Source organism: Anabrus simplex, chromosome 8 (assembly GCF_040414725.1).
Source record: "Anabrus simplex isolate iqAnaSimp1 chromosome 8, ASM4041472v1, whole genome shotgun sequence".
NCBI classification, from domain to species: Eukaryota; Metazoa; Arthropoda; class Insecta; order Orthoptera; family Tettigoniidae; genus Anabrus; species Anabrus simplex.
The window spans coordinates 11,919,143-11,932,232 of NC_090272.1; the positions used below are offsets into that span (position 1 = coordinate 11,919,143).

The window sequence follows — 13,090 nt, forward strand, 5'->3', positions numbered from 1 at the left end:
GTCAATCTGCTACTCTGCTACTGGTTACGCGATGACCATGCTGGTCACTTTCTAACCGTCAAATTCCTTTAAATAATAAACCAAAAACTAATCCTTAGCGACGTGTTTATAAAAGGACGATATCTCAGATATTTAGAGAAATTTGTATTTACTTCAGCTCGACTGGTTGCCAAAATTTAACCTTGACCGAAGTATTCTTGTACTAGTTTGAATAAACAAACGTGTTCTGCTCTCTGCTGTCAATGACCTTGTTAGGCTCGCTGCTACCTGTTGTGCTGCCGGTTATGTAATGTAGGGGATGGAGGGGGCGCGTACTTGTGACCGGAACTATTTCTTTCGCTCCTTTTTTCTCTCTCTCTTCTTATATGATTGTATGCCAATCGGTACATTGCATTTTCTTCATTCAGTGGTTCGTTTAAGTTATTTTCATTATCGTTTCTCTGATCAATATATATATTTATTTTCTCTAAAGCGTCCCTTAATTTTCCTTTCGTTGTCGTGTCTAGTATTTCCATTTGTCTATTTCCGTAAAATTATGTTTGTGTTCTTCCATGTGTTCTCCCATTGCTGAGAATCTCCTGTGTCTCACCACATTCACGTGCTCCTTGTATACTAAGTTTTACAATATTTAAAATACTTCCACCGTTTTGATACTTTTTTTGCCTTTTGGCAAATTTGTCAACAGTACATGTTTCGTTCCCTATTTAGGAACATCCTCAGCTGTTATTGTAGCTTGGGTGAATTGCTAAGATTTTAAACAAGTTAATTTGCAGGTACATTGATTCACTTAAAAACTACTAAAAATACCAATTAAATTAAATGATATTAAAAACAATGTAGGGGTTAGTGTGTTAATGATATGAGAACGAATGATTACATAGTTGGTCAGCTTAAAAACTATGTCTATTCATTTGAATAGTTGTTAAAAATCTCATTTTGTTACATTAAAATGTCTGTTTACGGTTTAAAGTTTTAAAAATGTTTGACTTCGTATCACTGTTCAAATTATTGAATGTTTTTTCTTCTGTTCCTTCCAGGTAAGTTGTTATATATTATGAGTTTGCTTATGGTGCCTTTGATTGAGTCTAATGTGAAACTTTGAAGTTGATTGCTGATCAGTTTTTATGAAGGGAGCTTCGTTTCAATTTCTGAAATGAAATAAAATAAGGAAATGGGAGGGACAATAGTAGTTTTAGATAAGGAGGAATACATTAAAAAAACAGAAACTTTCTTCAATAATAGCACTTTTTCGGAAATAGATCGAGACCCTACAACTAAAACTCAGAAAGAGTTCAAAACGCTTAAGAAACGCAACCTTTATTTTAAGTGAACAAGACGTCCAAAAACTGATAAACATGAATCCTGGCCTTCCAACAGCAAGAGCCTTACAAAGTTACATAAAGAAGGAATTCCCATAAGACCTATAATAAACTTCTGCAATAGCCCTACTTATAAAACATCACAATACGTACACACATTCCTAACCAAACATTACGTTTTTCACAACAAAACACCAATAAAAAATTCAGTAGACTTTTGCAAAGTACTCGTAAACTTTAGATTAACACCATATCAAGTAACATGTTCCTTTGATATCAAGGACATGTATACAAATATTCCAGTGGATGAAACAATAAAAATTATCAAGAAGAATCTTATAGAACATAAACAACTCGGCATACCAAAAGTAGAATACACTTGATTCCAGAATAAAGTTTACATTAGAGAAAGAAAAAGAAAGCTCCATTAACTTTTTAGACATAAATGTAACACGGAAAAAGGACGAGTTTGTGCTCAAGATACACAGAAAACCCATTTTTACTCCCATTACAATAAAGAATTACTCATTACACCCAGAATCGCAAAAAAGGTCAGCTTATTACAGTTACATATATAGAGCGTTTAATATACCCCTTACACACACAGAAAGAGAAAAAGAACTGCTCTTTATTCACAGACAAGCCCAATACAACGGTTTTGAACCAAAAATAATAAACAAAATAATCGGTAAATTCAAACAGAAATTACAAACTAACCTAAAACCCGAAACAAAAAAGAAAGATAAATACGCCAAGTTCACGTTCAATAACCCTAACTTATACACAGTAACCAATTTGTTTAGAAAATATAATTATAAGATCGCATATTCAACCAACAATAACACAAAGCATAAATTATTTAATTACAATAGTGTTAATTCCCTAGGAAAAAACAAACATTCTGAATTAGGAGTTTATAAATTGAAGTATCACCAATGCAAAAAAAGTGTCGGACAAACAGGGCACAGTTTTACTGTAAGATACCAGGAGCATGTCAACGCTGAAAGACATAAAAAAAAAATCCGCGATGGGCCAACACGAGTTCAACCGGACATCAATTCACAACCATAGAGCAGGATTTAACTATATTGCATAAAATAAACAAAGGAGCTCTCCTTAATACATTAGAAAATCTATACATTTATTTAGAACAAAAAAGCAATCAGGACAACAACCTAAATGAAACTATTGACATTAGAAACCCTATATTTGAAGGGACACTATTAAGTCTTGAAACTTTAGGCAAAAGACGCAATACAAATAGTAAAATGATAAATAAGACCGAACCTCCGCCATTTTGTACATCCCCTCTCCCTAGCCCTTCTAAAGTTGATGCCGTGACAGTAACCGACACGCCCCCTCCCCTCTCCGCAACCTTGCCTCCCCATAAGGAGGAGCATACAACGGAACGCGCACACCATTACTATACAAGACGCAAAGCAGCAACAAACGTCCCTCCAGGGTCATAGTTGAATTGGAGTATAACAATAGCAAGGTAAAGAACTTTTTTATACATTTAGTTATTACGTAAAGACACATGTTTTTTGTTTTTTTAATTTTTAATTGTTTTATTTTTACTTTTTTAAAAAACAAATTCCCATTTCCTTATTTTATTTCATTTCAGAAATTGAAACGAAGCTCCCTTCACAAAAATTGATCAGCAATCAACTTCAAAGTTCCACATTAGACTCAATCAAAGGCACCATAAGCAAACTCATAATATATAACAACTTACCTGGAAGGAACAGAAGAAAAAACATTCAATAATTTGAACAGTGTTACGAAGTCAAACATTTATAAAATGTTTAACCGTAAACAGACATTTTAATGTAACAAAATGAGATTTTTAACAACTATTCAAATGAATAGACATAGTTTTTAAGCTGACCAACTATGTAATCATTCGTTCTCATATCATTAACACACTAACCCCTACATTGTTTTTAATATCATTTAATTTAATTGGTATTTTTAGTAGTTTTTAAGTGAATCAATGTACCTGCAAATTAACTTGTTTAAAATCTTAGCAATTCACCTAAGCTACAATAACAGCTGAGGATGTTCCTAAATAGGGAACGAAACATGTACGGTTGACAAATAAATTTGCCAAAAGGCAAAAAAGTATCAAAACGGTGGAAGTATTTTAAATATTGTAAAACTTAGTGATTAAATTTTGATACAGAAGATGAAGTTGATTACTTGCAATTGCTCCTTGTATCTCGTCTAAACTCCTCCCTGATTGTCCAATGTATTTTTTCCCACAATTTTGGCATTTGATGCAATATACTCCTGATTTATTAAACCTGTCGGATCTATTAACCTTATGCGAATTAAATAAAATTCTCTTATTATTATTGTTCGTCTTTAATGCCACGTCAATGCCTTTTTTATTAAATATCTTTTTTATTCCGTATGAGTGTCTATTATGAAATGTTATTGCCACTGCATTCTTCCTTCCTTTCTTTTCTTTTTCCAAGGTTGATGTCTGTTTATTTATTAATTTGTCCTTTATTTTATCTACGTATTTCTTCGTATATCCATTTCTCTTCGCGATCTCATATATGGTGGTCATCTCGTTTTCGAACGCTTGTATTTTTAAGGGAAATTTAAGTGCCCTGCTGATCATACTATAAAATGTTGCCTTCTTCTGTTGGCCTGGGTGATTGGTGTCCTTCCTAATAATAGTACTAGTGGTCGTTTCTTTCCTATAAACCTGATACTCTAATTCGCTATCATTTCTCGTTACTTTGACGTCCAAGTAATTCAGTGAACCTCCTTCCTCTGATTCCATTGTGAATTTGATATCTTTGTCTATTTCGTTCACCCTTCTTAATACTTCTATCGGGCTTAATTCTTTCTCATCTATGATAATGAACACATCGTCAACAAATCTCAACCATTTAATTAATCCTTTAATTTTCTCAATTATTTTATTTGTTTCCACATAGTCCATGTAAATATTCGCTAGAATATCTTAATCTTAAGAAATTTCAAGTCCTTGGATATTTTGGCTATTTTTATTTTTGTGTTTTTAAATTTATTCATTAATAAATGTATAAATAAAATGTATAAGTATTGACAAGGCAGTGAAAATATTTTACAGAAATTTTACGTATCCATCGACAGTGTGCACATATATCAAATTATGTCCAAATTGGGCCGTTCCTTCTGGATGTTAAACATATTTTGTCAGTGAGTGTTTTATGAGTAAAATATCTATGAATACAATGTGTTGCTCAAAACAGAATAGTACATTTAGATTCATTACCTTTCTAATCTTCAGATGTTACATCACAATTTTTTTAAATAAGGTTTCAGACTACTTCTTCTCACTCCCCCCCTCCTTTCCCCATTTAATGTTTTCTACTTTTTCATAATTATATTTTGGGCACCTTACACTCAAGGTGATCTGCCATAGAATTGGCAGCGGAGCAAACTGTGACAAGAGGATGTGATGCTTCCAGGTGTACCTCAGTTCGTGGAAAGCAGGAAGGGGAAGTTGCAGTTGGTGATGGATGGATTCATCTACAACCTTATAAATCCACGCGAGAGGCGCCAGTATTGGCGTTGCACAGAGTATTCCAAGAAAGGTTGTCGGGGGCATATCACCATGCTGGAGAATCGAATAGTCTCGCTGTCACCGCAACCTCACAATCACGAACCCCTGCACGATCGAATCCGTTCCAAGATGGAGATGACTCGTCTAAAGCAGCAATTCCAACTTGAGAAACTTCATCTTCAGCAACCACAGTTTGACACCTTATCCCCATTTAGTGTGCAGAATTATGGACCCATGAAATCAACTTACAGTTAGCTTAATCATTAATAATAAAGTATAACCATCGATTTGTTCTTTCGTAAATGTGATGAAATGTAAAAGAAAGTAGGCCTAATGTAGCATTCTTATAGCAGTTGAGTTATCAGGCTATGTTATATATACGTCGTGATATATATGAACTGTTTATATTTGTTTTTGTGTATCTGAAAACAGTTTTTAAAGTGTTTGTGGAAAATGTCTTTATTTTTAATCAATGATGAATTCTTTTTTCATTTTTAAAAAGAATTGATCAACTGATGTATTGCTTTTTTTGAAGCTTTTTTAAAGTGCGTAATAAATGCTTGTGGCAGTTACAAACACTTTTCATTGTAGAAGTTTCATTTTGAAAATATTTGTAGACTTATGATAGAGGGTAGTGAAATATGGTGTGCTGATTTAGCCACTCGTACAGGGTGGTCCGTCTGAGATGACAGAAAAGCAAACTGTTATTTACAAGAGGCTAATGTACATAACTCTGAGCATATTGTTGCAGTATGTGCAGGAAGGATGTTTCAGGTGAGTGGAGGTGTTCAAACGCAGCTTTGTGCTAGTGTGCATGATAAACATATGTGATGGTTACACCGCAACAGTACATGCAGCATGTTGTATGGCACACGAAACTTCCAATATGCCTCTTCACGTTGGAACATTATGAAATAGTACAACTGTTCCTTGCCAGTGGTCTGCCTGTGCCTTACTCAAGTGGAAGAGTGCATGGCAGGAACAGGGAGGAAGACATTTGGCAAGCCACAATTCAAGAGTCTACGGAAGTTGCTGCACCGCTTGTCAGCAGAGAATCACTTTTCTTGCAGTAGCCTGTGTGTCATAGCCAGCATACACAAATGCGGTGCATGAGCAGGAGATAGCAGATGATGTTCACGGACAAATCAGTGGGCAAGTCAGCACACACAATGCTCTCATTTGTGGAACTGAGAATCCACGCATCTGTGAACTGGAACGAACCTGCTCTAAAGTGACCTGTGAGAAAATCTACAGCCAGTTCTGGTTTTTATAAGGAACTGTTCGTGCTGTCAATTAGAGCAAGATGGGGTACCGGGCATCATTATCTTTCAACATGATGACACTCCGCCACATTGGGCTTTCGTAAGGCAGGAGTGTTTAGATAAGACATTCAACAGTCACTAGTGCTGTCATGGTAGAACCATCCCACTATCTACAAATAGCCCGAGCTTAACTCCTCCAGACTCTCTTGTGTCGGGGTGCGGATAAAGATCAATGGAACAAAGTCGATCTTCAACAGTCGCTTTTGCGCAGATCATTCCAGAAATGCTGCATGTCCCGTGGCGCAACCTGTTTGGGCGGTACAATCCATGCTGTGTCCGCAGTGGCTGTCGTGTTGAGTGCTAATGTGCTGGGACACGTACACGTGTACACACTGTTGATAGGCAATTCTTCTTCTGCCGGTTTTCCCACACCTGTTGGGTTGTGGGTGCGAACATTGTTGCACGTGATTTATGGCCTGATGCTCTTCCTAATGTCAACCCTATGGAGAGAGATGTAATCACTATTGCATGTTTCTGTGGTGGTTGGTACTGTGGTCTGAGTATGAGGAGGAGAGTGTTGGGACAAACACAAATATCCATTCTCTGAGCCAGAAGAATTAATCAGACATGATTTAAAATCCCCAACCTGGCTGGGAATCAGTCCTGGGACCCTCTGAACCAAAGGCCTTAACACTGACCATTCAGCCAAGGAGTCGGACACCATTAACAGGTAATAAATTTCAAATATTTTCTTGTATTTAACAATTTACTTTTTTGACATGTCAGTGAATCACTGTGTATAATGTCAAGATAGAAATATTATTCCTTCCTTCAACAGTCCTGATATTCTCGGAAGGATTTCTTGTACCTTCCAATCATGAGGGTGTTCCTAAATACCGAGTATAAATTGCTCCTTTGAAATTTTAATCCCTCTTGGTCTTGGAGGTTATTATTTGAGATATTGCCTAACTTGCTATATTATTACACTTGTCATAAATTAAGGAATAAATAGAGAAAAAAAATTACATAGATCATGAAACATGGAAAAATATTGCAACCAATAATTTATAACCTAGCATGGGAGCAAAAACAACAAATGCATTCTGAGAAGTTGTTTCTGACAGCAGGACTCTGACTGCATCTTTTAACGTAATGGGCCATGTAGTGAAGCACGCAGAGTTCAGACTTCATTGGAGAAGTTTGATGAGTTTCTTTAGCTAGATTTGTTACTCCAGTCAACTCATTGACTTGGTTTTTCATTTCAATGGCATATGTTTATGAAAATAATGGTGTATTATCAAGATATATTTCTTTCAGAAGGGAAATGGTAAACTAGAAATAGCTAAGTGCATGTCATTTTATTCTGACAATGATAGGAACAATTCTTGCCATGTATTCAGATCAGAAATGCATTTATTTAGATTGTGATTTTCTACATTAATAATGCATTCATAGGCAGCACTGGTGTGAGTAGGGCATTATTATTATTATTATCCTAAGCATTTCTCCAGTATGTATGTTGCTATGGAAATTGGTTGTCTTGTCCATGGAATAAAGGGTAGTTAGGATGAGGAAAGAGTTTGCCAATATCTTCTCCATACTGGGAATGAGAAACATGAGTGACCGTATTCTGTAAATCTGTCTTAGGCGAAACAGTTGAAAATGAAACTTCTGTAATGATTCAAACACAATTCTCCTCTTACAGAAAATCCACCACAAGACTTCATTTTAGGAAATAAGTTATGTAACTCAATGATGTATATCACAAAATACATTTTAAACACTTCTACTTTTTGTAACCTAAAATGTAAAATTAATTCTGAGGCACATCGTATGCCAAATGCTGGCCAGTGAAGTCTTGTTCAGTACATGGGCAATACATTGCTTCTCTTTGTAGCTGTAGGCCAGCCTACACATTCACAGCGGTTCACCAGGCTTGTTACTCAGAATTTCAGTGATGTCTAGTGAGAAGTCGCTGGTAATCAATCCTATAGATGTGAATCTGTTAATTGTGGTCATGTTTTGTTCTTGAGTTATTTCATAAATCACAGGTAGGTCATCCCAAATATAGCCAGACATTTGAGAGAAACATTCAGATATTTGAAACTTGTTAGTTTATTCCATTCCCCAAAAGATTATGAATTTGTCCTTTTCAGCATTAAGGAGGACTGGAAATCTATCAATTCATGTTCTGCATGAGCAAGCATATTATTTCTAACACTACAAAACGTAGAGCAGTAAATTAGATTAGCATAATCAGCAACTTTAATGCCACCAAATGCTAGAATATTGTAATGAATGTATAGCAACACTATTGTTCTGGTTTGTATTGCAGGATCTTCCGTGCTTGCACAAGGTTGAGGACATCTGGTTTAGAATAATATTTTATCCCAATTGGATGCATATAGATGAGACTGCAACAATTGAGGTTAAGTTTACGTGCTGCATACTTTTTACAGTTCATCTTGTTTACCTTCTTCTATTACCGCTCTTTCTACGTTGTGGGGTCGCGGGTTCGAACTATTAAACAACTATTAATTTTTTATTTTCCACCTTGTCGATACATTAGTTGCTTAAGGTAACTTACTGGTTAAAAGTGGTACATGTTTCATATATTATTAACATCTTCAGCCACATAACACTGTTTAGATGAAAAATTCATATATTGACAAAGTATCAATGCTTTGAGAGAAAGTGTCCTTAAAATTAGCGTAAGACAACATAACAAAATACTCAAGAGAAAATATATAAGTTCTTTCTACATTTGAAAGCAGTTGTCAAGGAAACACTTGTACAATAATCCATAGAGAATATGTCCTGATGAATATTCTTTCTTAAAAAGTTCATGTAAAAAATAAGCCAATTTATAAATTATGCATTATAAATTTACAAATGTATTATAAATTAAAACTTCTAAATTTTTTTTAGTAATTGTCGAAATGAAGAAATCTAAGTTTCATAATGTGGCTTTTATTACTATTGGAGATAATAATGTCACTAATTCCTAGTTGTCAATTCTTTTTAAACCTGCTTTCCTCTGGAACAGTATCTCTTGTCTTTCTTATGGTCTTGTGTCTGGTGTAGTAGTGATGTGTTCTTTCTTGTTTACGTACTTGAGGAGGTGGAGGAGCAGGGGATATTGGTGTGTCATTAACTTCCTTGTTGTTACCTTCTCCTTCGTAGGGCTATCTGGAGGTGGAGAGATTCCAATTATTTTTAAAAATCTTTTTCAAGTACTTAAGTCTCTGAGTTAAAGCAAACTATTTAAGGGAAGAACTGGGATTCCATTACAAGAAATTAAACAGCAGGCAAGTATTAACGGAGGGAAGTTATATTGTGATGTGGCCCTGCCGATTTTTAAGGGACGTTATGAATGAAAATTGTAACTCATATATGTGGCTGGATGAAATGTATCAATGCTAACCATACCGTAGGAAAAGGTTGGACAGATGATTCTGTGGAAGGTACATAGCAGTGGCCATCGGAAAGGGGGGGGGGGGGAGAATTATTGATCTATATGCCGGTACTGCAAATGGATTTTTATCTTACTGTTTATACGTACTGATGTCTAAGAAGAGTTGCAATTACCATGAGGAGATGAATAGTGTTAATTTTCAGAACTGGTTTGAATACGCGTTACTGACTAACCTGCCTGAGAATGGGCAACACCATCTACCAATCCATGTTTCAGGTCAAGGCTCTGACAATAGCAGCAAAGAAGCCGATTTTTAAGTGGTTAAGGAGGCACAACATTCCTGTGTGGGACGACATGAGGAAAGGTGCACAGTTGCTGTGTTAAAACAATCCACAATTACCAGTGTATATTGTGGACGAAATTTTAACACATCGTGGATTCGAATTCCACCTTATCATTGCCAATTCAATGCAATGGAGAAAATTTAGGTTCAGATTAAGGGTTATGTTGCATAAAAAAAGTAAGCGGTTTACTGTTCTTGAGTTGGGAAACGTGTTAGCTGAAGCTGTGGCAATTGTCATTGCCGATGACTGGAGGAAAGTTGTGCGCAGTACACAAAGATTAATACGGGAGGCTGAATCTTGTTGAAACCACCCATGTGATTCTTCTTCTTCTTCTTCTGTTAACTGATGTAAGAATGGCGTCAAAGTGTCATCTTGGTCCTATCTGCATTTACTGTGGTCTCGAAGAAAATAGGCTCATTTATTCATTTTGCACTAACAGCACACTAATCTTCCTATCATAATGAGGGACTTCATAAACACCATAGGATTTTCTGCACACCAATGACTAGAGTTATGACTGTTCACACGACCATTAAGATGAAAGTACAGTAAGTCTCATCCGAAAAGAACACAAGTGGTGGGTCGAATAAATGATCATTCAGTGATCCAAGATACCACTCTCAATATCTCACTCTTGTGGCTGGATCAGCAAGTTTTAAATAATGGGCCTATGTAAACCTATACGGTTTGATGTGTAATAGCTTTGTAGCTATGTGTGCAGAAGAACCTGAAACCCCTACTTATGCACATTTTTAAAGTGATTTTTTCGGTGACCGTTCAAGATTGGCATAAATGTGATCTAGATTGCTTATATGCATGTATGTTTTTTATTGAGCACTGAGCCAGTATAGCTAATAAAACAGGCATGAGGGAGTTTTTAAAAAGTAACTATGATCGGTGGGAAATGGTAAATAAAAATGTAAACAGGCTCTGGGATGGGTTTAAAGCAATTGTTGAGGAATGTGAAAATAGGTTTGTACCTTTAAAGGTGGTAAGGAATGGTAAAATCCACTTAAGAGACTTAGAAGGAGGTGCAGGTTGGAAAGAAATAGTTAGAAATGGCTGTGGAAGTAAGGAGAAATTCAGGGAACTTACTAGGAAATTGAATGTAGCAAAGAAATCAGCTAAGGATAACATGATGGCAAGCATAATTGGTGGTCTTACAAATTTTAGTGAAAAATGGAAGAGTATGTATAGGTACTTTAAGGCAGAAACAGGTTCCGTAGAAGGATATTCCAGGAATCATTAACCCTCTCATGCATGAATTTAAGAAAAGTTAAATTAAAAATATTGTAATGTGATTTTCCTGGTTAAAACGACCCTATTAGATGATACAAACATAAAACACAAAACGAAGTTACCATACTTGGCAGGAATTTGATGTCCTCATATGAGGACATCATGCATTTAGTGGAAAAATGTCAACAAGTCATACATTTACTACTTTGGTTTATTATACTAGTATTTACAAGAACATTTTACATCTGAGGCAATTGTATGAGTACAGCGAAATTACACTGGTCCTACTGGGGCATTTATATGTAAGTGATGTACTTCACACGTTCATATTTCAGGCAATGGTATGGAAACACTGAAAGCGCTCTGGACATAGTGGTACATTACATTTTCCACAAATATACTGGGTTTATTGCACAGTTTTTGTCACGGCACCTGTTAGCATTTCTAGCCTTTGTTTTCTGCGGATAGTGTACTATTCCATCCATCCTCTTTTCAGCAGGCACAGTATGTGTAGCCTGTTTCTTGAGTGGTGGTGATGGGCCATTTGCGCATGGCCGTCCCCTCTTCCGTGGTGCTTCTTCTGCCTCACCACTGAAGACAAGTCCTGTTGCCACTCGACTCTTGAAATCGAGCAGATCGATAGGGGTCTTACAGTCCATTTTCCATAGTAACCAATCATTTACAACTGTGCCATTGAGCATATGGTAACTATCCTGAGAAATACTGTGATAAGAGGCACGTCAGCACAAATCTTACACTGAGGTAATGCAATAATTTCTCATAATAATTGCTGTTACAATTTTAATGGCCGGCCCCATGGTGTAGGGGTAGCGTGCCTGCCTCTTACCCGGAGGCCCCGGGTTCGATTCCCTGCCAGGCCAGGGATTTTTACCTGGACCTGAGGGCTGGTTCGAGGTCCACTCACCCTACGTGATTAGAATTGAGGAGCTATCTGACGATGAGATAGCGGCCCCGGTCTAGAAAGCCAGGAGTGGCGGCCGAGAGGATTCGTGGTGCTAATCACACAACACCTCGTAATCTGCAGGCCTTGGGGATGAGTGACGGTCGCTTGGTGGGCCAAGTCCCTTCAAGGGCTGGGGTGCCATGGGGTTTGGTTTTTTTACAATTTTAATATATTCTTTAAAATTGTAAGTAAAAAACCTACTTGAGACAGCTTGAGACGGTGAAACAGCTCAAAGTAAATGTAGTATGTTGTTTGACACTGGAGAAACACGAACACTAATTATTTCATGCTATCAGTTAAATGCTGCTGTCTGGTGGGAATGTTGTAAACTACTATAATCTTATCCTACAAATATCACTTGTTCATCTGATAACATTATAAACCATTTGGAGAATCCTGGAAAATAAATATTGGCTGAAGCAATTGAGAATACAAGCTAACCTCAAAAATAACACATGGTAGTTTGTTGCATGATTTCCTCATATGTGGACACCCATATTATACCAATATTGTGTAAAGACTATAAACTAGATGAAGCTTAATTATATTGGTAACGATAGTAGAATATACAAAATGAAGAACTACACACTTACCTTGGGCATTTTCGAAACAGGAACAGCTCAAAACAATTGGAAACTATGATGACTTCTCAAAAAATGGCGAACCATGAATATCTTGTTTTCAATTATGCCAATTAAATGCTGCCACCAATTGGTTCTTTTTAAAACTGATGTTTTCCACTCTTACCAACCTAAAATAATATTTTAATAACTTTACCTCCATCTTTGGTAACTCCAGGGACTAAATAATGCCTAAAAATTCGGATGTCCTCCTATGAGGACACCATGCATGAGAGGGTTAATGAACAAGGGGAGTGTGTATGCGAGGATCTTCAAAAGGCAGAAGTATTCAGTCAGCAGTATGTAAAGGTTGTTGGTTACAAGGATAATGTCCAGATAGAGGAGGAGACTAATACTAAAGAAGTATT

General features: G+C 36.4%; 1 protein-coding gene across 18 annotated transcripts in view; it reads left to right on the forward strand.

Moving 5' to 3' along the window:
- Positions 1 to 13,090, forward strand: part of LOC136879195 (modifier of mdg4) — a 617,535-nt gene that overhangs the window by 241,978 nt on the left and 362,467 nt on the right. For 2 of the 18 annotated variants that reach the window (XM_067152968.2, XM_067152969.2), the window contains one exon: positions 4,784 to 5,449. The exons of 15 other annotated variants lie outside the window; for them this stretch is intronic. In XM_067152968.2, the coding sequence (XP_067009069.2) occupies positions 4,784 to 5,045 (262 nt within the window). In that variant the 3' untranslated portion in view covers positions 5,046 to 5,449. Of the gene's footprint in view, positions 1 to 4,783; positions 5,450 to 8,475; positions 8,539 to 13,090 lie in introns of those variants that run through there. One more of the 18 variants, XM_067152987.2, reaches the window with a different exon arrangement.